This window comes from Pundamilia nyererei, unplaced genomic scaffold, assembly GCF_000239375.1.
Source record: "Pundamilia nyererei isolate P.nyererei 1_Seehausen unplaced genomic scaffold, PunNye1.0 scaffold00009, whole genome shotgun sequence".
NCBI lineage: Eukaryota > Metazoa > Chordata > Actinopteri > Cichliformes > Cichlidae > Pundamilia > Pundamilia nyererei.
Genome location: NW_005187410.1, coordinates 4,898,234 through 4,922,772, shown reverse-complemented (window position 1 = coordinate 4,922,772; position 24,539 = coordinate 4,898,234). Strand labels below are relative to the sequence as shown.

The 24,539-nt window shown below is 36.4% G+C and overlaps 1 protein-coding gene and 1 long non-coding RNA gene across 3 annotated transcripts in view; both read left to right on the top strand.

The window, feature by feature from the left end:
- The window catches only part of lnpa (limb and neural patterns a), a 13,657-nt gene extending 4,245 nt beyond the window's left edge, over positions 1-9,412 (top strand). Inside the window, exons 4-13 of one of the 2 annotated variants that reach the window (XM_005723500.1) lie at positions 952-1,139; positions 1,224-1,282; positions 1,384-1,424; positions 5,130-5,213; positions 5,332-5,383; positions 5,492-5,713; positions 6,820-6,925; positions 7,560-7,630; positions 7,945-8,088; positions 8,370-9,412. In XM_005723500.1, the coding sequence (XP_005723557.1) occupies positions 952-1,139; positions 1,224-1,282; positions 1,384-1,424; positions 5,130-5,213; positions 5,332-5,383; positions 5,492-5,713; positions 6,820-6,925; positions 7,560-7,630; positions 7,945-8,088; positions 8,370-8,497 (1,095 nt within the window). In that variant the 3' untranslated portion in view covers positions 8,498-9,412. Of the gene's footprint in view, positions 1-951; positions 1,140-1,223; positions 1,283-1,383; positions 1,425-5,129; positions 5,214-5,331; positions 5,384-5,491; positions 5,714-6,819; positions 6,926-7,559; positions 7,631-7,944; positions 8,089-8,324 lie in introns of both variants that reach the window. The other variant, XM_013908288.1, reaches the window with a different exon arrangement.
- Positions 9,413-13,708: 4,296 nt separating this feature from the next.
- Positions 13,709-24,539, top strand: part of LOC102215403 (uncharacterized) — a 54,318-nt gene continuing 43,487 nt past the window's right edge. The window contains exons 1-2 of the long non-coding RNA XR_311464.1: positions 13,709-14,021; positions 24,092-24,214. This is a non-coding gene — a long non-coding RNA (uncharacterized LOC102215403). The remainder of the gene's footprint in view (positions 14,022-24,091; positions 24,215-24,539) is intronic.

The window sequence follows — 24,539 nt, the reverse complement described above, 5'->3', positions numbered from 1 at the left end:
AACCGTGACACCAAAGTATCGAACCGAACCGAACCGTGAATTTTGTGTATCGTTGCACCCCTACTGTCTACTGGTTGGGGTGTGAGGAAAGCAAAAAAAGCAGACCACAGAGAGACAGAGTCAGTGTGCATTTGCATTGATTCTAAAAGTCTAGGAAACTTGGCACAAGTTTTCCAAAAGATGTATTTGGTATGGTGGCGATGGGGCTTGGTTCCAAATGTTCAGTGCATGTTAAATTGGGTTGTGAACTAGTTAATATATAATCAAGGCCATAGCTGGCTCATAGTGGGCCTTTGAGGGGTTTCTAGTCAGTGAGTCTGTTACATGAGCTAACTGAAGAGTGAGCTTTATGCTGTTATTTCTGGCTGACAATAAACCAAAATGTATGTTTTGCGTAAATGAAACCCCACTTCAAAACAACAACAACAACTCAGAATAACTTGATACTGATTTATAATGACTTCCTTCTTGGGACACAAGTGGACTTTACAGTGTCCTTGTATTGTCATAACATTACCACACAAATAGCAACAGTTTTTTGTTTTGTTTTTCTTCACATCCATCTCTGTAAAAAGTTGTAAAAACAGCAGTTTGCGTACAACATTGAGGGGGCTCTGAGCCTAAGAATTTCATTGCCAATGTTATCTGTATGTGACAAATAAAGCTTGAAACTTAAACTTGATGGCATGTAGAAAACCAGTTTTAGTAATGATCCAAAATAGGTGAAATGGCATTAACAAAATGTTAATAATTTTCCTAATAAATATATAAACTGCATTTGAATGACTTACATTACATGAGACTGAAGTTAAAATATGTTCAAAACATTAATGGTTATTTTTATAAATATGTTAATAGAAGTTTGAATATAAAATGTAAGTTCAAACTCCAGTTTTGTTTTTTTAATTTTTATTATTGATCCTTTCATGATCCTTCCATTTTTCTCCACAGGACATACAGGTTCTTGAAGAATATAGTGAGAAAAATCAAAGGCAGCTGAAGATATGGGTTGGACGACTGCTTCTCTACTCGTCGCTTCTCTACTTGATCACTTGTGTAGTTGTGTATTTCTGGTATCTGCCCGAACAGTTAATGGGACGGCTCATATTGTCTCTTCCCTTTCTAATAGTTCCGTTATTGTAAGTATAAGAGATAATCTATCATATTTTCACTAAACTGTAATTGTGATTTATTGAGATGGCTGTTTTTTCTCTTCTGTTTAGAGTGTGGTTACTTCGAAAATTGCTGATAAAATTTTTTTCCAGAAGAACTGAAAAAAATAGTAAGTTTTTTTTCCTCTGTTGTGCAAGTTTTTTTTTTATTTTTTATTTTTATAAATTTATGTTTAAACAGATGTTGGATTTCCTAACGTTTTCTTTCCAGATGAAAAGTTAGAGGATCTTAAAGCAGAAAAGAGGAAAATAGTAAGTGATGTTTTTATTTATAATACAGAAATACTTTTATGTGCAGTGCTGTGCAGAATTGAGACACTGTTGGATGCCTGGGAAGAAAATTATGAAGTGAAAATAATACGTTTGCCTGATATGATTTATGTTTACTGATGCTGTTGTGCTAAATTTTATTTGACTCAAATTGAACGTGAATTCTGTCATAATGTCGATGATTCATAAAAAGTTTTGCGAGGTTGAATATGACCTTTTTTCTTCGGGAGCTTTTGAAGATGGGCTTGGCACAATAGAGAACCTGAGAACACCATCTATTATAAGGCTCCCTGTGCTTGTCTTTGAAGATGATTTATTTTTATATTTGCTTTTTGTGTTTGATTGTTTCAAGTAGTTATAAAGCCTCTAAGATTGTATGTATTTAGCCAAAATTAATAACATCTTTTAAACGGGCGACATTCCAAAAATCTAACAAAAGTGTCAGCAATCAGTTATGTAAATTCAAAAACACATTTCAAAAAAGATATTGCCATGCATCGTTGCACAATGATCTGTGACTCTACCTAAGTATGTAATGTAAGATTTCAAAGGCTTGATCATTGAAAGCCACAAAATGTGTGATCAGTTATTTGTTGTTAGTGTTTTATTTTTTTTCTGTTTAGGGGATAATGATTTATATTGGTAATTATAATCTTTGCAGTGGTTTAGAGTTTTAACTATAAGTAGGGCTGCTCAATTAATTGAATTTTAATCACGATTACGATCTGGGTTTTCAACGATCATTAAAAATGACTGAGCCGATTATTAGCCCCTCCCTCATGCTTTACTCTCGCGCTGCTCCGTGTGACCCGAGGGAAGCTCGGAAAGCTAAGCAGAAGTTATTTGGAGAGAAGAGTGACTGCCATTGGTTGAAAAGAGGTAAAAAAAAAAAACTTCAGTGGTGTGGAAACATTATGGGTTCGCGGAGTCAGACGTGGATCAAGTAGACACAGTGTGTAAACTTTGCTATGGTGTAGTAGCTGCACCACAGAGCAACACTGCAAAGTTCACTAAACATAGATGTTTACATTTTTCATTTATTTCTTATATTGCAAACATTTGCACTGTTATCAGTATTTGCACACTATTTTATATTATTTTTTAAAGTCATTATTCAATACATTGTTATTGTTAACCCTTTAAAGCCGGTCAGAGCAGCAAGCTCTGTTTTGTGTAACTATTTTTAAATCCCGCTAAGCCGCTAAGCTAGCACAATAAATTTTTTTCCATATGAAACCAGAGGAGTTGTACTTACATCTTATGCCATCAGCTTGTCCTCGGTCACGGTTTCCTTCCACATAAAGTTTTGCAAAAATTGCATAAAAAGCGCTTGCAGAAACAAAAACATAATACTCCAGAAACACGCTTTGCCAATCCGATCAGCTGTTCGTAACACTTCCCACATTGAAAAAGACGTCAACGCGAACTATCGCATTTACTGCCCGAAACCGGAAGTGACGTCATTTTTGTGGAAAATGTAGTTTTTTACTTGTAGGCCTTAAAAGCCTATACTGGTGTTTTTATAAGTCATGTTTGACTTTTCTGAATAGTTTCTGTGATGCTTAGAACTCTAATTGCACTGCTGGAAATAGTTTATTTTGATGCACCTGCTGTTTTCTTTGCAAATTTGCATCATAGGATTGTTTATTTTTTTGTTTTTCCTGCAGTATATAAAAATTGCTGTATCTCCAAAATAAAACTATGAAGACACTCAAAATAAATTTCCTGTTGTTGTAAACTATTTTTTGCAACTTTTTTGTATTTAAAGTTTTGAGGGATAAACCTCTTAAATTTATCCAAGTAGAAATATATGTAAAAAACAAAACAAAAATGATTTTCAATTTTTTTCTAGTTTATTGCACTTTTTTGCAATTAATGTAATTACTATGGACTTAATACAGACATATTATTAAAATATGGGCTATAACAGTTGTATTGATGTATAGCAACTTGAAATGCTCCCACAAATGGCACTACAACATGTAAAAAAAAATAATATAAGCTCTGGTGGACTTGGTTCTATGGTAGGTCTTAAAGGGTTAAATAAATATCGTCAAATAATCGTGATCTCAATTTCAGTGAAAATAATCGTGATTATCATTTTTGCCATAATCGAGCAGCCCTAACTACAAGTGAAATGGTTTTTACATTCTTTACACTCAGTGTTTACCCACCAACCATTTCATTAGGTGCATCTTGTTAGTACTGGTTTGGACCCTCTTTTGCTTTTCCAACTACCCCATTTCTTCATGGCACAGATTCAACAAGGTGCTGGAGATATTTCTCAGAGATTTATATTCATTTTTATATGATAACATCACACACTGCAGATTTGTTGGCTACAGAACCGTGATCTCTTGTTCCAGCCAATTCCCAAAGATACTCCATTGAATTGAAATCTGGTGACTGTGGAGATGATTTGAACTTGGCCCTTTACGCTTTCTTTTTTTTTTTTATATCATTCACTGCGGTGTAAATCCTAGAGGCGATTGCATGGGAAAATTTCAATACATCAGCAGTTTCTGACATACTCAGACCAGCCCCTCTGGACCTCAAACTTGGCAACGAAAGCAAACACGATCTGTCGCTGAATCTCTCCACTAATGGAGCGGCCAGTATCAGCGTGTCTGTGGAGGTCAACGGCACTGTTTACTCAGGAAAACTGTTTGCCCAGAAGTCGGCTGCTTCTGTGTCGTCACAGAACGTAACTCCAGCAGGAACAAGTGGTTTCAGCTTGCAACCATGCTGCATTCAAAGTCCCTTTTCTTCCTCATTCTAATGGTCAGTTTGAAATGTAGCGGGTTTTTATATCTACATGGCTAAATAAACTGGGGTGTTGCCATGTGATTAGCTGATTAGATACTTGTGTTAAAGAGCAGCTGAACAAGTTTGTAAAGTGGTTGATGGGTGTATTTGTCAGTGTTGAGAAACTTAAGTCTGCTATGAATATATGAGTTGAAATTGAGTAGAACAGCTCAGTTGGTTTTGTCCTGTGCTGCTACATCCTTGATGTGACATAAACAATGAATGAGTTAAATATAGTTTGGCTTTTTTTTTTTTTACTTGTAGCCTGAAGTCCACTTAAAAAAAATTGTAATTTTGATTCTTCACGGTCCACTCGTAAAGCCAGGATTGACATTTAATGCCTTATAAAATTAGTTTTGGTTATCTTCTCAGCAATTTTCTGTAAGATACTCTAAGCTCTGTGAAGACAACATTTGATTGGTACAAAACCTTGATCCAGTAAACTACTCTTCTAATGTCACTTTAATTAATTGCATTTACTACAGGAAAGAAATAAATCTGAGAAATTGCTTGTCATCCTCTGTCAAGTCTAATAACTTTCAATAATTAGGGCTGATGGATTTTCACACTCTCCATTATCGAAGTAGTGAATGTAATTATTCCTCATATTATATGTAAACATTAAGAAATGTTCTGTACTTACTCTAAATGAAGATGTACAATGTAGTGAAGTTGCTTTAAGGGCTCTTTTCTCAGTCACTTTGACATGCGATGTTATTGAAGGTGATTCTAAGATATTTTTGTGTATTTATAAATGCCAGTTTATGACACACATGATCAGCAAATGATTACTCTGATATGTTAACAGTGATAAATACTTTCAGGCAATAAATTAAAAGATAATTTAAGTTTATTTCTTAATGTTTTTGCATTTTTTTCCAGCTTGAAGAAGTTATGGAAACTGAAACATATAAAAATGCAAAAATGATTCTGGAGAGATTTGATCCTGATTCCAAGAAAAATATTGTGAGTTCTTTTTTTGTTTTTTTTCTCTGCTGTATAAATTGTCTGATTGCGTTCGGTTTATATATATATTTTTTTATATTAAAGCATGTTCTTGTACACTCCTCTGTTCTGTATGAAGGAGCTTGAATCGACTCCAGTTGCTCCTCAGATAACTCCAAAACCAGGACAAGGTAGCAGTGAGTTTTGAACGTTCTCAGGAGACAATACTATTTGCCCTACTTCGACTCTGGCATTTCCTATTATGCTATTAAAGCATCCTGCAATGTTTTCTGTGTTAGAACTCCGCCATCGGAATGTCATCCCAAAGGCCCCCCCAGTGGTGGTGAATCCTGCAAGCGAAGCTGCTGCCCGCCCTCCTCTTGCTTCCAGGCCCACCTATCCTGGAAGATCTTCCCACTCTGCTCCAGGTGGACCCCCAGAGAGGAGCCTGTCAGCTATAGCTGCTCAGCAGAGCTTGATGAGGAAGCCTGTGACCCCTGGAACACCTGTTCCAGGAGTCGGTGAGTTACCTGCACACAGGGGGACCAGATCATAATGTGGTCGATTAAGGTGTGATTTACTCTTTCCTGGCTTTTTGTCCCCAGTTGTTCAAAGCTCTGTGGTGTGTGTTGTCAGAAAGGCTGTAGTATGTTGTACAGTAAGGTAGTGGATAATTGTGGAAATGTATGATAACAATATCTAACTATATGGTCTAACTTTTGTCCACTAAGTGTCTTACTTGGGCCTGAGATTGCAATTGATAACTTTTGTTACTATGACCATAATATTTGTATAATATTTACCTCAAGAGGATATGATCTATCATCATTGGCTGCTTTTAAAGATTGAAAAGGAACAACCAGAAAGATAGATGAAACATTTCTCATAAAGCAGTTGTTTTATATGGAAGACATCTGTGGGGTATAGGGGTATTGAATATTCAATATCAGTAATTTCTGGACTGACCACTCAATAGAAAAAAAAATGCAAATAACTGCAAACAGTAAAGGAAAATGTGCTCCTAGAGTAGTGGAAGCTGTATGCTGTAATTGCCATGTGGAATGCCAACTGTGAGGTATGCACGATGCAGTATTACATTAACTATGATTAATTAGCCAGACCTGCATTTGTTCTCTGGGCAATGGTGGTAGAATCTCACTAAATGTCTTTTAATGCTTAGTGAAATTGCCTTTGGCATTGGGAACACCTCACAAATGGTTTACATGAGTTGATGTTATCACCTGCTTCTGCTGAAAATTGAAAGTGAAAAGCAATTTGATACAAAGAGTCACCACAGAGTTTCCATATGTTGGTAAATTAATAACCAGCAGGATACTGAGACTCTGCCAAGTCTCACAGAAATGACCAGTCATCTTCCTATGATTGCTCTTGATGTTGGATTATATTAATTACTACTCACCAACGCAGCAGGGATTCGGGACGTGCTTTGCAAGTGCGATCCGGTGTTAAGACATTAAGAAAAAGAGGCAGCTTTTTGTAAAATTAATCATGGTTTGTGCACCACACTATTTCACAGATTTATTACTGTAAGCAGCACCTGTTTACTGAAGTATGCATTCCAAGCTGCAGAGTGCATCTAACAGGCAAAGATGCTATGCTTTAACAGGGATGCACCCCCCAGGCCCACCGCTGGCCAGACCTGTGATCCCAAGGGAGAGAGGTGCTATGGACAGAGTCATAGAGTATCTTGTTGGAGATGGCCCTCAGAACAGGTAAATAAAATGGGAAAATGAGTCTCTTCAGTAATGCAGTAAAGTAAATGCAACCTGTGTATCATGTCATGAAAAAGTTGTAAACATCTAAAGTGCATTAATTTGATAAATATTAGACGATCGGAATATAGCTGTGTTGAAATGTGTAAATGAATTTTTTAGGCAGAATCTGCTTTTTTTTTATTTTATTTTTTTTTATTGCCAAACCATTTAAAGTTACGTTTATTAAACCTTGAAAGAGCTCTTAAAAAGGCGAACTGAAAACAACTCTTATTCTTCTCGCACCGATCCTCCTTTTTAATATATGATGATCATGCTTCCCTTAAACATTAATTTAAACTTGTCCATCATTGCAGCTGCTCAACACTGACTGAAATATAGTACTCTTTTGTAGTAGCCTGCAATAGTTGTAGCTTTATCAGCTAAAATCATATAGTCTGTTTTAAAACAACTTTTTTACAGTTTGTAGTTGTTGTTTTTTTTTATGTTGCACATTACTTTATCTGGAAATTTTAAATCTACTTTGTAGATTTGTGTTAGGAGTGGTAATACTGAGTTATCCAGTGCCTGTTCACATGCTATGTAATATCTTACTAGATTGTTTGTTTGTTGTTGTTGTTTCCCTTCTTCATAGATACGCTCTCATATGTCAGCAGTGTCTGTCCCATAACGGCATGGCATTAAAAGAAGAATTTGAATATATTGGTGAGACTTTGAGAATCACAGCACACTTTGTCAGTCTCCATCAAACACTGTGCCTTCATTTGCCCTCTAGCATTTGGCAGCATAGTATATCATATGGCTCTTAAATGCCTCTGCCACTACCAACTCCTGTAAGCAAAAAGAAAGCAAGATTGAATATGCAAAGTAGTGCTACACATCAATCTGAAATGTTTATGCATCTGAGGCATTTTTTTCCCATTGGTTCATATTCATGTATATTAATCTATGTCTGTTTCACAATGTATTAGCATGGTTACATAAAATATATGCGTGGGGTTTTATTTGTTTCTTTTCAGCCTTTCGATGTGCGTATTGTTATTTCTTGAACCCTGCAAGAAAGACGAGGCCTCAGGCACCCAGGCTCACCGAGGTCGCTGGTAACCATAAGATGTCACCAGAGGCGACTGGTACTGATGCAGATGATAACCAAACTGTTTTAGGTAATAATGAACTGCAAATGTAAATCAAGTTATTAAGGTGTATTACACTAAAATGTTAAATGAATTAATCTAATACAGATACAGATCTAAAATGGATAAAATAGCATTCTTTTGTACGCATACAGTAGTAGTCATTTTCTTATCTTCACCCTTTTAAAAAAAATACTTGTTCATATGCATTTCAAATCTAAACGTAAAAAAAAAAAAAAGAAAAGAAATAACTTTCTAATTATCAGAGAACACGAAGCTTACTGATGTCCCTGCTGGTTCAAATACCCAAGAGCCGGCTATACCAACAGCCACAGAGCCCAGTTCTGCATCAGATGGCCACAACACCCCAGAGTCGCAAGACCTGCCCTCTGAGAAATCTGACGGAGAGCAAGATTTGTCTGCCATGGAAGTGGAATAAAACAGCGGCGCGGTAATTTCACCACAAGTCAGACTGGAACATTTTTGTTTTCATTGAGGAAATGTAGAAATGGTTAGCTTCCAAGTAAATGCCGTAAGTTTGAAGAGCACAATAACAGATGTTAATGCAATCTTCAGCTTACAGAGTGTTCTTTCTTTTGAAAATTGCAATAGTAATTAATTAAACATTGAACTTGCATAGTAGTAGCATTTGATAGCAACTGCCAAACACTCTTATATTTTTAGCATGTTTACAGGTCAATAACAGAGCTATGAGGGTTAAGCTTGTCTCAGTGTTGCATAGGAAAAGTCTCTCTCTCTTTTTTTTAACAGGGTTTTGAAGGAGTTTCTGTCTTTATTCTAACAAGGTACAACTTCAGAAACAGAAATATTTTGTGGAAAAATTATTTATGGGAAATTATTTATAAATATTTTTTCTATATTGCTGTGCCCTTTTCTGACAGTGTTGAATGGAATACTTTGCAGCTTGGAGGTGCTTACATGTTTACACTACCACTGTACCAGAATGATGATGATAATAATAATAATAATAATGCACATGCACTATGTATTTTTTTGCTAAAGGAGGAAAACAGGTTTGTCAGTCCTGTTATACTGACTGAAGTGCCTTTTTATATGTCAAGTCCCTATTTGAGAACATTGTCTATTAAATGTTTTTACATGTAGACGGTGAAGTCATTCAGCTGTTTTAAGTCTTAAAAGGCAGCGTCTGTTTGCTAAACAAGTTCCCGGTATGTATGTATAAATGATATTAAATAAACGTTTGAGAAAATCTATTTATCTGTGTTCACAATCACAACCACTTTGTCTTCATTGCTATATTTATGAAAGCACCATTTATTTCTGTTGTATTTTAAAAGTGATTCTACATCAGCATTAAATTAACATTTGAGCAACAACATGAGAAACAACTCCCTGGGATCTCTCTAACCTGTATTGTTTCTTCTTGTATATGTTGTATTTTAAATGGGTACCCATTTTCTTCTTTGGCCGTCTTCTCAATCAGGCCCAAATTTAAGCAGTCCGTTTTCATTAGCAGGCCAGTTTTAGCTTGTGATCATTTTATTTTAGCTCATTGATCATTTCAGACAGTGTAAGATAATGGTGCTGACACAGAGCCTGACCAGTCTTGATTGCTTGACCCTCTTCATTTGCAACAGCAAAGTCATTGCGGCTACAAAGTTGTTTTCTACCGTTACATGACCCTTTTCCCCTGAAGATACACCGTAAACTATTGGCGAGTTCAACATCCCACATCTTCTATGGGTTTTGATAATGTATGTTTACAGAGACGTGACCTCCCGGGCCTTGTAATGCATCAATCTGACACCAACAGTAACGCCTGATTCCACCGCATACTGTTTGAGGTTGACCTCTGACAAGAGCCAAACGGAGAAAAAAAATGGGACATCAATAGGACGATGTTTGGATGTTTTCACACCACTGGGAGGTTGTTCAGTATACAAAGCCTGCACACGTGTGTGTGTGAATCATCACAAGTAATATTTCATGAAAGATCTCGATGCTGTGTGGTTTGAAAATTACGTGTGTGTGTGTGTGTGTATGTGTATATATATATATATACACTTTTTAATTCCAAAGCACTGAATCATTTCATGACAGTTTGTATTATATCAGCCAGTGAAATTATTGTGTGTGGGGTTATCAAATTTTCGTAACAGCTTTCAGTTTTGTGTTTTTCTTTCGTTGTTTTTGATGCATGAAGACTTTCACAAACAGATGAATGATCGCAGGGAGAAGAGTAAAATTGTGGTCTCAACTGTTTAACATGCCTTTAGAGGGGTTGCAGTTACGCTGGTACTAGCATTTGCGTGGTGTGATGATTTTTATCGGGTGCCAAATTGAAGGCCTATTTAAGTACAATCAATACTTGGGATAGCCCTTCAGCTATCTGATTTATACTGTAGTTATCATTGTCCGCACCTAATTGACCACCATCTCAAAATCTATTATATGAACAAAGAGTATTTCAAAGAAATACTGTTTACATAATGCAAAATCCAAAGGCACATTTTTAGTTTTTGTTTTTTTTGTTTTTTTTTCGGGGTTCTGCTTGATTGTCCAACCAGTCAAAAGATTACATCTGGATTGCTATCATGGAAACACTTAATTGATTTTCAAGGATGACAAATGACACACAAAGCCCCAGTGCCAAGGTAATTTTGAGCAAGAGATGAAAATGTACATGGTGCTGTCCCAAGGTTCATAGTTCTTTTCATACTCATCTCTCACATGTGCATTCGAGGCCACTTGACTTAAATTTATACTGATCTTTTATTTATACCCAGAAAAAATGGCAGATAAGAAACATAAGTGTTCTTGATATTGTGTTTTGTCATATCTAGCAGCCAAAGATTGAAATCCTGCGAAACAATTTTCTGAAGAAATGAAAGAGCGTGCCCTCCTGAACCCTGGAGGAAAATAACCCCACGGTGCGAGGCAGAATATGAAACAGAGGCACAGAATAAGTAAAATAGACAAGTGCACCAGGCTTGTCACTTTTCCATTTGCTGCCCCCGAGTGTGAGCACTTCAAAATTCTCCTCATCTCAGCTAAGACCTTCATCGTTATGCTCTATCTACTGTACTGAATACGAAAAAAGTACCATATCAGGCAAAGGTAATAAGGACGGGAGTTTTAAGCATTTACCATGTTTCTGTCAGTCATGAAGTAGAAAGCAACAGGAAGAACAACAAAGTCATAAATATGCAGCACATGCCATTGTGCACTGGAGACAATGTGGAAGAAAAAAATGCTGCAATGAGTGTCACAGAAGTAGTTAACTTGGTTGTGATATTAGACATTACCAGTGGCTCTTGACAACAGCATCATTACACAGAGCACAATCTCCTTCAGAGAAGCATTAAAATCAAATTAGATTATACAAGCGCTTGGCTTGATGAGCTGCGAGGGGTGATGGTTCCTAAAGAGTGGCTCTCTGGTTATTACTGTAAAGCTCTTCAGGTGCTTGGGCTTGAATTGCCACTTGATAAAGCTTACCACGAAAGGTCATCAGCTTTCAAGAAATTAGGGTTTTCGTTTTTCTTTTATTAATAATTCAAGTCAGATTAAACTTTCACACCCAGATGGATGGGCTTCCGTTTTTTCCCCCCACATTCTATCTGTCATATCATTGCATGCTGCTGAATGCATGATGCCAGCAATAAACCGCTGTGTTGTGGTTTATACCAGAGTGACATTCAGGGATCAGAGAGCATTGTCATTCTCTGTCCTATCTTGAACTCATTATACCACTTGAACGATGGCATCTGTTCGAGCACTGATGCAGTTTGACAGTTATTACAGCAAACAATCCACTTTCCTACATATATGCTATACGGGAAGAATAATATAGAAGTAAACTTTTGGAAAGAGTGCATGCAAGTGAAGTGGATAGTATCAGAATCTTCTGTATTATAGTGCTGTAGATTATTTTGATTTTAGACTTGAAGTGGTTTTAATGTTCCCATGCATGCATGATTTTGTGCATGAGGACACACGTATGTATAAATGTGTATATATATATTGATTCATTTAACGCAGTGTAAGGATCCAACATGCCACAGGAATCAATAACATAGAAACAAGGTTATCCTGAATTTACAAATCCTGTCGTGTGCTGGGTAACATTTCAGCAACTATAGAGCACAATCAAATCACACAAAAAATTACATAGTTTAGTATGTAATGCATTTAGAACATATTTTGATGGAAAGACAACCAAAAAGAGAAGAGAGAGAGAAGAAATGGAGAGCTACGACAACATAGCCCTTCACTATCTCATGTGGAAATCATACAAAGCATCCTGCAGGCAGCAGGTTCATTTTATAGCTTCATCTATTACCACACTGTCATTGTTAATTGTCTTCTTTTTACCTCTGCAGGATTCTCCAAATTGGTCCTATCGAATGTGACAGGAGGAAGAGCATTAAGCATCTGACAAGATGATATCTAAGTTCAATTTCCTACTCCTCACCTGATTTATACCTGCAGCAGATCATTTTCCTTTCTGTCATAAAGACCTCTATAAATCAGTGGTGCTTATGGAAGCACTACAGAACAGGGTCCCTGGATTTGTTTCCCCTGTGTTTGCTATTAGGAAGCCATTACAGCCACATTTTCCTCCTTCAAACAAAAATGATCAAATCTAATACTGGCAAGATTAGAGAGATAAAGAGAGAAAGGGCTGGCGGAGCCGTTCAACACAGTCCCCTATCTAAACAATATGCTCTAAACTCAATAAAAACAGGGCTTTTTGCTGGTGACACCATTATCCATCTGTTTGGACAAAATTGCTGTATCATGGTATAAATCTGCGATACAAGTGACATATCCTCTAAAATAAAAGGGAACATTAACTGCTCTATCTTCTAGAGGCCATGGGACTAGCTGGCTATAAGCTCAGTCAAGTGTGATGGCAGTTATACTGTGTTTTACTAGACTGCAGACAATTATACTTTGCTCCTATCCCCTAAGAAGACAAACTGCCTTGGCTTCAACTGAAATGATTTCAAATAGATTTTCCAAAATGTCTGTCGCCAGATTGCTTCCATACATTATTTCACTTAAATGGAGAGAAAAAAAGAGGGAACAAATCCACAAATCAATCACAAAAGCCCACTTTACCAGATGGAAAGACGGCTTTCAGTGCATGTGTGTGTGTGTTTGTGTGAGTGGGTGTCTTGTGGACCCACAGAGAAGGACAGTTATAGGATGTGCAGTCCTGTCTCTGTTATGTCTCACTCATACTGAAGGATAACATAGTGTATCTGTTTCCAGTGTTGAGCTGGCAGTGCTGTGAGAGTGAAATAATGTGCCCTATAATGAACTGACCCGCCTGAACTTTTAGATTCTTAAACAATTACTTAATTGAATTACCAATCATGTGTAATCCAATAGGAAAAAAAACCCCCTTTAATGCAGTTATCTCACACATGACAGACAACTCACTGTTCACTGAGGAAGGTACTTGGTATCCCAATTTGTCTTTCATAGTACTAAGCTTATGCTACAGAAAATATAAAGGTTCTGTTTTTTAAGAGCAATGTGTAAGAAATGTAGACTTATATATTGACAACAATACTCAACGCAAACTTAAATTGCTGCATGATCAATGTAGAGCAAGCTCAACATTCAGTTTAGCTTTATTTGTACAATTACAAGTGTCTACAGCACTTAGGAGACAAAAACGCTTAGTCTCAGCCAATAGGAAAACTGGATTTCAGCTCGGTGGCCCGTACACCCAATCAGAGCACGACTTTCGAGGTGAAAGTCAATAGTGTTAGCATTAGCAACAAGTTTTTAGCTGTTAGGGATTTATGTTATGTCAACATTACAGAATGCTGAAAGACATAGCATTTGAAAAAAATTTCTAGTCGGGAAAAAATGTAGCTCTGTTTTAAAATTCCTATCACTACTTTGCTAACAATAGCATAAGGAGCGAAATGAGCTAACCTTTGGAGCAGCTCTTCAAAGACTGACAGGTTAGTGCTTTTAAAATAAGTCTTGTATGTTGTACTCCCTGTGGGGGATTTTGTACACTTTATAGCAACTATGGTAAAAACTCTGCTTCTAAAGTCAGTGCTTAAGTCTTGGACGAATATAAAATTAGGCATTTTAAGTAATTAAAAGTTATTGCTAGAGGTATTACTATGTTTTTTGGCCATTTATATAGGAATGTGTCTCATTAATAACAATAAAGTCAATTGTTTATTTGGAGGACAAGAGCCAGGTTTTTGTGATTTTTTTCTTTAAATAGTAAGTATAATTTTATACCATCTTTAATGTGATCCATAACAATTGAAAATACTAAAAAAGGAGATATCTTTAGGGCAGAAAAATGAATTTAAAAAATGTAATTCAGCATTTAGTCTCATTGGGTAGGAGTTCATCTCCATTGCACATCTTTGCCTGGAAATATTTGCCCACTATTTTGTGTAAAATCACTCCAAATTTGTCAGATTGTGAGGATTTTGTACAGCCCTCTTTGGGGCACTATTCACATTTTTTGAAAAGTCTGGGCTCTGACTGGGCCCTTGCAAAACTTTAATCTTCTTCTACTGAAGCCATTTTTTGTCATCATTGTTGTTCTGAAAAGACAAATTTATCTTCAATTTATATATAGTGTTCAGCTTTCTATCAGATGTCTTTTTGTCTCAGAGTTGACTGGTATTTGGAGCTGTTCATAATCCCCTCCACCTTGACTAAAGCTTAAGAAAAACAACCCCAAAGTTGCCATCAGCATGCTTCTCCATAGGTATGGTCTTCTTTTGGTGTCGTGCAGAGTTGTGTTGGTGCCAAACGTACCTTAAATAACCATGTTTTTGCTAAATTTTTAATAATATGATTGTTTTATTATTATTATTGTTGTTGATTATCTTCATTGGGCTTCCTGGTACATTTTGATGACTTAGATAGTCTTTTGTACCCTTCATCTGACTGCTGACTTTCAACAATGATATCCTGTCAATGATTTCTAAGCTCTTTGCAGATCATGGCTTTTGCTATGAGATTCAACTAAATAAACCTCCAGAAAGTACTAGAACAGCTGAACTTTATTTGATTTTAGTCATTATTTTGCAACATTTGGATTATTGGGTCAGAATTTGGTAATAAACAACATGAAAGCATTGATCCATTGTGCCTCGATCATTAACTGAACATTATTTCAAATTCACAGCATTTTCGTTGCTGACCGCGTCCATCCTTTTATCACCACAGTGTACAGTGTTTCCAGCACCTTACTGAATCTTTGCCATGAAGAATTAACGCAGTGAAGGTAAAAGAGGGTCCAATCTGGTACTAAAAAAGTGTGCTAATAAAGGAGCTATGGATAGGAGCTATCCATATTTAGCAGTTTTTAATGTAGATTAACTGTATAATGGGTTCAGTAGCCTAAACATTTGGCATAAAGTTCTATATTTGCAGAGTACAGCTACTTCATTATGTCTCCTCACTATCAAATGATTGCTAAAACGTTGCATGGTATTAGTTTTTTTTGTTTGATAATTTTATCAAGCTGCACAGCACCACTGTGCACAGCAGATTAAATATAATCGAGCCTGCTAAATACATTTTTCTGTTAGTTTTATCTCTGCTTTTTAATTCACCACGAAAACAAAAAAATAGGGGTGAAATAAAGAAGACGTTTTCTGTTTTTACTGTTTTACTTGTGCACTCATTTTATGTGTTTCACTTGGTTCCCAGTTTAATTCAGTTCAGATACTTTGTTCCTTGGGTGACAGTTTGAAACAAGCTAAACTGAAAATATGAAAGCAAGATAATTCATTCGCTTTCATCTATTGTTTTTAAGTAGAAACAATGCCCAATGACTTAAAATTGAAGTCAAATTTAAAAGGCAAAAAGTATCCAATACTCCAAAGTTAGATTTAATAGAGTGATTGGAACATCCGCTTGAACAGCAGCAGATGTGTTCCTGTTTTATCATCTTATGAGATCATGCTTGAGCAAAGCACCCACATTTTTAAACAAACATCTGCATGAAAACTTTGTGCCTTAATTATATCTTCCAGTCTGCTCTGTTGTCGTGTGTTGAAAAACAATTAACACCCTATAAAAGGATATAAAAGGACATTGTGACACATTAAATTTAGTTTAAATGTCACTGACTGCACGGTTGACACATTAGCAGTATGCTTACAGAAGTCTTAGGCCTGTTTTATAGTAGGGTGATGTTTGATCCAATTCTCACCCCTGTGTAAGTAATCCTCATGTACACGCCTTACAAATACTCCACCTACTTTTTAATGTTCTCTGCTTGTACAGAGGTCCTATGTGTGATGCACTAAGAGAAAGTGTTTAATATTTTATTGATATCATAATTCGTGCTCTGCTAAAATTATTTAAAAATTAAGTACAAATGTATGACCAGACTAACTATAGCATAATGTTTAGTTACTACATAATGACCTGTGTAAAAATATCTAAATTACAAATGTGTACACTGTTATCATACACAAGGAAGATCTTATCTGCCTTTAAAACTATGAAAATTATGGTTAGAGAGTATTATTGAATTCATGTGATGGTGTCAAATTTATAAATGTCTCCATTGCTAAAGTCTATTTAAGTGGCATCCATTGTTGTGTTTATATTTTGATGTCATGTTTTGTAGTTCTATGTGCAGGCATGAACATTATCTTGTAGCATCTTTTAACCTGCAAGGATGCAGTGCTGCATATTAAAGGTGCTGCAGTTCAGCATTATAGCCATGAACATTCATTACATTTACTCTGAATAGCTTAAACAGCCATGCATGACTTAATCCATCTCTGTTTTTTGCAGGTAGGAGTTGTGTGAGATAAATATATGTAAAAAAAACAAACCTGCCACAAATGTGCAAAAATTTGTGCTGAATTGAAACAACAGATAAATTAAAGAGCTGCATCGGTGATTTCCATTTTCTAAATGACAGAATTACAGCCTCTCATGGTTCTTTATCATAATTTTGACAGTCTGTGCCTTTTTCATAATGTCTATATTTTATTGTAATGTCTGGAGGAAGATGCACAATCATCTTTCATTTTAACCAATCTTATGTTTGACCTGTGGTTATTCCAAATATACTACAGCTGAAATGAGCCTTGAAAAGGATTAGTTCAGGACAACATGATTACAGTGATGCGAGGATGTAATTCTGTGTATAAATTAGGCAAAATTGCAGTGATGGAAAAAAAATGTCCAGTGTTATGTTTGTGGCAGTGAGAAATCTAATAATAGTCATTAATGGTATCAACAGAAGAGTCATTAATATGTAATAACTACCAGTACACAGGGTTTATTATATGCACATAATTCACCTCAAAAGAGAGACTTGCATTTGCTTGAACAAGTTAAACCGTGTACTGCAATTATTTATATATTTCTGTCTGAAGTGAGTGTGGTCATTTGGCACTAGGTGATCCACTTTGTAAAACCCTCTTGAAGGAGGTCAAGCTAATGGAATCAGTGCTGAATCTTTTCTCACGACCCATAGTATTCCACAAACATGCTTTTATGTAATCATGTTTCTCTTTTCAAAAGCGGTTGTGTCTTCTTTTTCTTGTGAATGTTATCTCCTCAACTGTGACCTTTCTTTAAAACAGTCATAAAAACTTCAAAACCTTTTGCATTTTGTAAGTCTGGAACAGATTAAACCTATGAAAGATCTACTTTTGAGCAAATAACAGCTGATTAGCTATCAGTTTATGACAAAGGGGGAATATTAATTTTGATTGTTATGAGCTAATATTAATAGTAAATACATACAATAGAAACAGTATTATGTATATTATCTCTATCTGCTCTGTCATTCTTATTGTTATGGATGTTTTTAAATTTGTACACTTCATAGACTGGTTGGTATTTCAATTTAGATTTGGTCTGGTAATCACAAAATGCAGTTAGTTCTTGGTAAAATTTACTCAAAAATAATTGTGTAAAAAAAAGAAAGAAGAAGAGAATACTAATATTTCAAACATGATGAAAAGTAATAAGAGGCAAAGATAAGAGATTAAAAAAATTGACAAAATATTTAGTCAATATTTGAATGCATAGCCCAATTGTGCATTGTCTTTTGAAATGTTGGATGCACAAGTGCAGAAATGATTTGTAACACCCCTGCCCCCCCCAAACTGCTTTTTGTTTTGGTTTTTAATGTTATTTTTAGAAAAAAAAAATGTAAAAAACAGTATTTGGATATGTTAGCAGCACAGTGGTCAGCACTATAGCCTCTAGCAAGAAGATCTTGGGTTTGAATCCACCATCTGGCCAAGGCCCTTCAGTGTGGCGTTTGCATGTTCTCCCCGTGTCTGTGTGGGTTCTCTCCGGGTACTCCAGCATCCCACACGGTCCAGAAACATGCAGTTAATGTGATCAGGTTAATTGGTGACTCTAAACAGCCAGTAGGTGTGAATGCAAATGGTTCTCTGTCTCGCTGTGTTAGCCCTTTGACAGATGGGATAGCCCCCCAAAAAACCCTAAAAAACCACACACAGCAAAACAACCCTAGAGGTTATTTATGGAAAGAAGGGGAATGTTCTTCAATGGCCAATCTGAGCACGAGTTTGTTTTTTTGTTTTTTTACTGAATACAAAAATGAAGAAAGATCCACAAAAATCCACAAAAAATAAAGGCTTAGCAAACAAGAAGATTTCATGGGTTCCCAACGTCAGGCAGCCACTGATGGCAAAAGATTTACATCAGTGTTTAAATTTAATCTTTATTATTTTGTCCATTTACTTTTGACTCTGTGAAACAAAAATTTTCTGTATTTTCTTAACAGTTAAAGCAAATGGAAGCCAAAACCATCTATGAGGATGATAGAAGGGAGGCAACAAAATTTTAATATCACTTTTTTATTAGATTACCAATTGTATGACATCCTGAGACAACATTCATGACTGTAAGTATCTCAATAAGGGATAGAAAAAAAAATCAGTGCATCTTCTTTGTGGACATTAGCCTGTTGGCACTGCTGTGCTGTGACTGTGCACCAGATAGTCCTTTACAGGGACATTCCCTGTTGCCAGCTATAATTAATTACTTTACAGTCTTTGAGGCCATAATGCTCATCAGTTATTAATTAGAAATTCATTTCACTGAATAAATAATGCTCATGATTGATGATGAAACTTGTAATTAGGTTCTCGGAGTAATGCACTAGGGAGAAAGCCTTTACACTTGAATCCAGGCTATTAAATACTGCTCATTTAAGGGACTGCAATACCTCTTGTCATAAACCTGCAGCTACTATGGCAGCATCTGGATTCAGGGAGCAGGAACATTAGTTTTAATTCACATAGGTTATGTTACACTACCTGCATCAACACCAACTAATGATCTTTCATGCTACTAAGTCCTTTTGTTGTACAATACTAAACGAATAGTTCCCAAGCATCACGTTAGAGTAACAATAACCTGCTGTCTAGTGTGAATACTATGTTAAAAAAAGTCGTGTGAGTCCTTCCATCATGTAGTCTACAGTCTTTTTAAATGACGAGAGAGAACTGTGAAAACTCAGCTCGTCTATGGCTCACTATTGATTCCACACAAAAGACCCAACCATTGTTGATAGCCTTTTTGATATATTTTCTTGCAGCCACCAACCCCTTTGTGGAAAATAAACCAGTCAATATACACCTATTAGGATTTCTTGATCTGAGCCTATAAAGCGTTTCTCCTGCTCGTTGTGTCATAATAGCACAGAGACCAAAAGCTATGACTTTTGGAGGACAAACCATCAACACTTTAATGGCCTGCAGTAATATTCACGTTTTGGGCCGATTAACCCTGCTGACCAGCAGAACAGAGAAAGGTGCACCATGTGCCCCTCAACTACAGGAAAAAAAAAGGAAAGAAAACAGCTGATGGCGTAGCCTCATCAAGCAAAAATACTGTAATTGGTGCTTTTCACCTGTCATTGGGGTGGGAGTGAGAAATGGTAACCTACCCTTCTCCCCCCTTTTGTTAACCAGTATCTGCTCTATTAGCAGTTTATAATGGAGATCAAGAAGTAGTCAGTGGAGAATGAAGACAACTGTCTGCACCCATTCCTAATTGGCTTTATGTTCTGTTTCTGATAAATAACTCACACCGACTATAGAGTCCCGTGGATTTTGTTGCCCTAATAGGGCTCGGTAACTGGATTTACTAACAGATAGTGGGTCAAAAAGGACATAGAGAGCAAAAATGTTAATTAATATCAATAATGGCCAATTATTATTTTTGACAGAAGGATCCAAGCTAGCTGTGTGCTCTAATGACTCTGAGCTAACTTGAAGGGAAACACTGGTGAATTAGCATAACTGTGTATGCACACTCCATGGAGGTGCCCAGCAAACATCTGTTATGTTAGAAATTCAAATAGAATTCCTATTAGTAACCCTGGCTGTGGTTGCATAATCAGTCATTCTTCTCTGGCCATTTTGGAGGCGCTAACAATGCCCCTGTGACTGGTGGAACTCCTCCCTCTGGGCTTTCCAATCAAATTTGGCCCCATGTGGACCGGGTCCTAACAACAGACGAGGCAGCGTGGACTTGTGTGGGGAGCTTTGTGCTCTGACAGGAGCTCAATCCACCCATGACACATGACCCAAGAAAGGAAAACTGTTATTTATTGGAATATAGCAGATTCAAGTTAAGGAATTAATGTTAGCTTTTTGACCTCCTGGGATATATCTGCATATTTTCCTATACACTGTGTTTTTACTCACACACATATTATATTTGCATGAATTTTACTGTTAGAAGGATGAATTCTGCTTTAATATTGAATAAACAGGCAGTAAGTTGCTAAGGTGGAATTTATTAAATGATACTGAGAGCAGCTTCTCTGGGATATTGAAAATTTAATATATTCTGCTAAGGAATTGATTTTCTATCTGAAGCAAATAATTAATTCCCATAAGGAGGAGTACGTTATCTCTATCTTATGGGAATTAAACTGCATATTACTGTAATGTATGGATGGTAGCGGGAATTTTGTGCTTATAGTTTAAGCCTGTCTTTGTATTCAATAGCAGCTGTTATGAGAATTATGGAATCAAAACCAATAAAGATCAAAGATCGAAGCTTAATATTGGAATTAAATGACAACCAACAAAGAAGAAATACAGTAATCATATGGATTTTATTGTTTTCTCTTGTAAGTCTGCTACAGTGAAAATAAATAGCAATCTGTTAAAATCAGTTTCAATGTACTGCTTTACAATGAAATCACTTTCTGTGTTATTTATTTATTTTTACTTATATTTTTATGCATTTATTATGCATGGGATTTTAAAATTTTGTAGAAACTCCCATAAACTTCAGTTTAAAAAATAGATAATGTACTGGCAGAAAATTATGTATAATGCTATGTTATACTCTAGTTGAAAGAGTGGACTATTCAGTACAACATTTATCGCTTTAATATATCAGTTATTCAGTTACCTTCTTCTTCAACCAATCCATATTCAAAAATCAAAAGCACCATGATTAGCTCAATCTATTGATTTTAGTATACCTATTGTACTTCTTAGTTTGAAATAGCTTTTCATTCATATGCTCCTGTTGTGTTGGACATTCACTATGAGCCTGCATTATCCTACGCTTTATCTTTGTCACCCATTGTGGTTGCTGGATGTGTAAGGGAAAAGGTTGTAATTACTTACGCTTAAGGGTGTAAATTCTTTATATGTCAGGGACATTTTTATCCAACCTTAAATTACCAGCCTCCTTGACAAGATTTGGAACCCTGTTTTGTGCCAGGGTTAATGTCACTGCATTAATGTTTAAAGTAATATTACCCGTCGCTAACTGCAAAATAGTGTGACTGCTGTCATCATCTACAACTCGGTGTGACCTTCTCCTGTATAATCTGAGCATGTAATTCCCTCCAGTGTAATGTCATGTTGGATCAGAGGAGGTACCAGTGTCCTGATCTGAGCAGCACACAGCAGGAGGTGTGGAGAGTCAAATGGACAACCAGAGGTTCCCCTTAAGGGCAAAACTGATGTTGTCTGCATATTCTCCCTTCACTGCGGTGGCCTTTGTGGGGTGAGTTCATAGATCTAAAAATAACTGGGATCAGTTATTGCTTGTGTGCTAAATGAAAGTGCATAATCTGATTTTTAAAAAATTTTTTTTATTTGAGTAGTTACTTGAAATTAATCCAAAGAGGGGGTTTACATATTTTTTGTTTCAATTTCTGAACATTTAAGTTCAATGATTTTTTTTATTTGCTTAGCCGTAGTTTTTTTTCATATTTGAATTAATATCTGACTCCTAAATGAATGTCTGTTTGTTGCTAAAAACAACATATGTTTGGTGCACAGTGCTGCATCCAACAGATTTGGGTACAGTATACATGACTGGGTGACTCCATGGTTGTATATATGAAATAGCTTCAGCTTTACGCTCCTCTCCATTCCACGGCCTCGGGTGTATAAATTTACTTGATGGTTTTCGTTTCTCTTTCTTAATTCATTGCAGTCGGATTCCTCTTTGATGCAGTTCTGTTGTCCCCCAAACAATTGAAGTGGAGACAATGGAGGCATAATGATAGATCCGTGTACCCACCATCTGTAAGAGCAGCTGCTCCCTTGCATCTGTACAATATGCTGGAGCGGGGAGCCTCAGTAATCTGCATAATAAGGAGAGGGCTTATCTCAGTCTAGTTAATAATCACAAGCAATCGATGCACTTCATTCCCTCACTCTTGACTGATGAAAAAAAGCTGCAAAGTTTTGGTATGTTTGCTGTATCCTCAAGATAGGCAGGGGTCACGGAGTAATGCCAAGCTGTTGATTTTGCCTGCAGCTAGAGATTTAGTCTGCACTCACTTTCATCTTTTCATGAATACCATAATTACAGCAGGACATTCTGAGTTATCATACTGCATCTTCCCTCCTCAGTCCCTTATAGGGTTTGTAGCATTTGTAGCAATGCTGGAGCCCACATCAGATTTGGGTGTATGATTGTAAGTCTGCGATAAACACATAGATTGTGAAGTGTTGATAAGAGTCATTCTGCAACAGCAGTACTCTTAAAGCAGAAGATTGTCCTTGTAAAACACTAAAAATTCATTTGGAAATTTCACCTGTCTGAAATGGCTTCTTAGATATTACTACCTCTGTGCATGTTGCCACAGACACAACTACAGCAAGTGATATTCCACAGGGCATAAAATCTCAGCTCAAGGATATGTTCGTATCTTGAATTCAGAACAGATAAACAACCTTTGTATACTGAATCTCCTCTATTTTCACCTTTTCTAACTTATCAACTCTGTGCAGATCAGCACAAATATGGCTGTGAATTCTTAAATTTTATTGGAATAAGTGCTTCAAAAACAGCACTATATAAACTACAGGAAATAAAAACAATTCTTATAGTTCGTATTATTCAGCTGGAGGATTTGAAAGTCAATTTTGGCTTGTTGACACTCAAAGAGTGAACAATCTATCCATTGAGCAGGCTTTTTCCCATATATGACATTGGAAAAGTCTCCATGAAATTTAATAAATACCCCCTATTCATTACTCTTGGTAATGGCTCCTAAGCAGGCACCAAATTGATTGGCCAGAAAATATGCAATAGTATCGATCAACAAAGTCTCCCCTTGGTATTCTCTTTTTAAATATGCTCAAATGTGCTCATTAAATTAAGTCTTTTTAATACTCTGCAGTGTGAATAAAATTGAATACACAAAATATGAATATGCTTTAAATCCTTCATGGTTGTTTAAAATAATAGTGGAAAAGGTGGCGATTGAGAGAGGAATACTACATACAAAAGGACAAAAAATAAGGAAAAAACATTGTTTTAAGTTTGTAGGCAAATGTGTTACCAGAGCACTTTCATTGTGCCATAGCATTGATGCTACAAGTCGTTTGAGCTTTGCTTGTGGGAAGAAACATGAATAGTCCAACTGTTATTCCATTATGTGGTGAGGTGCAATGCCTAACACGCTGGTCCTCTACAGGTGATCAGTTGGACAGAGATCACAACAGCCCCAAAATTTTATTCTCATTGTTCTTAAATCATTTGGTAACCCCCTATGTCCTGTGTATAGGAGCATTGTCATCTTGGATGATACCACTCCAATCAAGATAGAAATCATTCATCCCAGGACAAAGACGATCCATGAAAACAACTTTCTATTGATTTGCAGTGCCTCTTTTCTCAACAAGGGAGGGTGAGTGTCATTCCAGCAAAATGCTCCCCATTGCACTTCAAATTGTTAAGAGTATATATAAGATGCATAAAAAAATTGCCTCCTCCCATGGTTCCTCGATCCTCCTAATTAAGCATGCATGATGTTTCTCTCCCAGCTGCTAGACTGCTGAAATGCACTAGGCAGGTGTATTAAGCCCCCCCAGTGAGGCTCGAGAATGAAACTGGTATATGTAGAAGTGCAGGTGTGACATGTTAGGAGGAGTCCAGGTGCTTATTGAGTTATCAGAGGCAGCCGCTGCACGTTTGATTTATCATCTGGGGCTTGGCAATGCCATGTCTGAGCT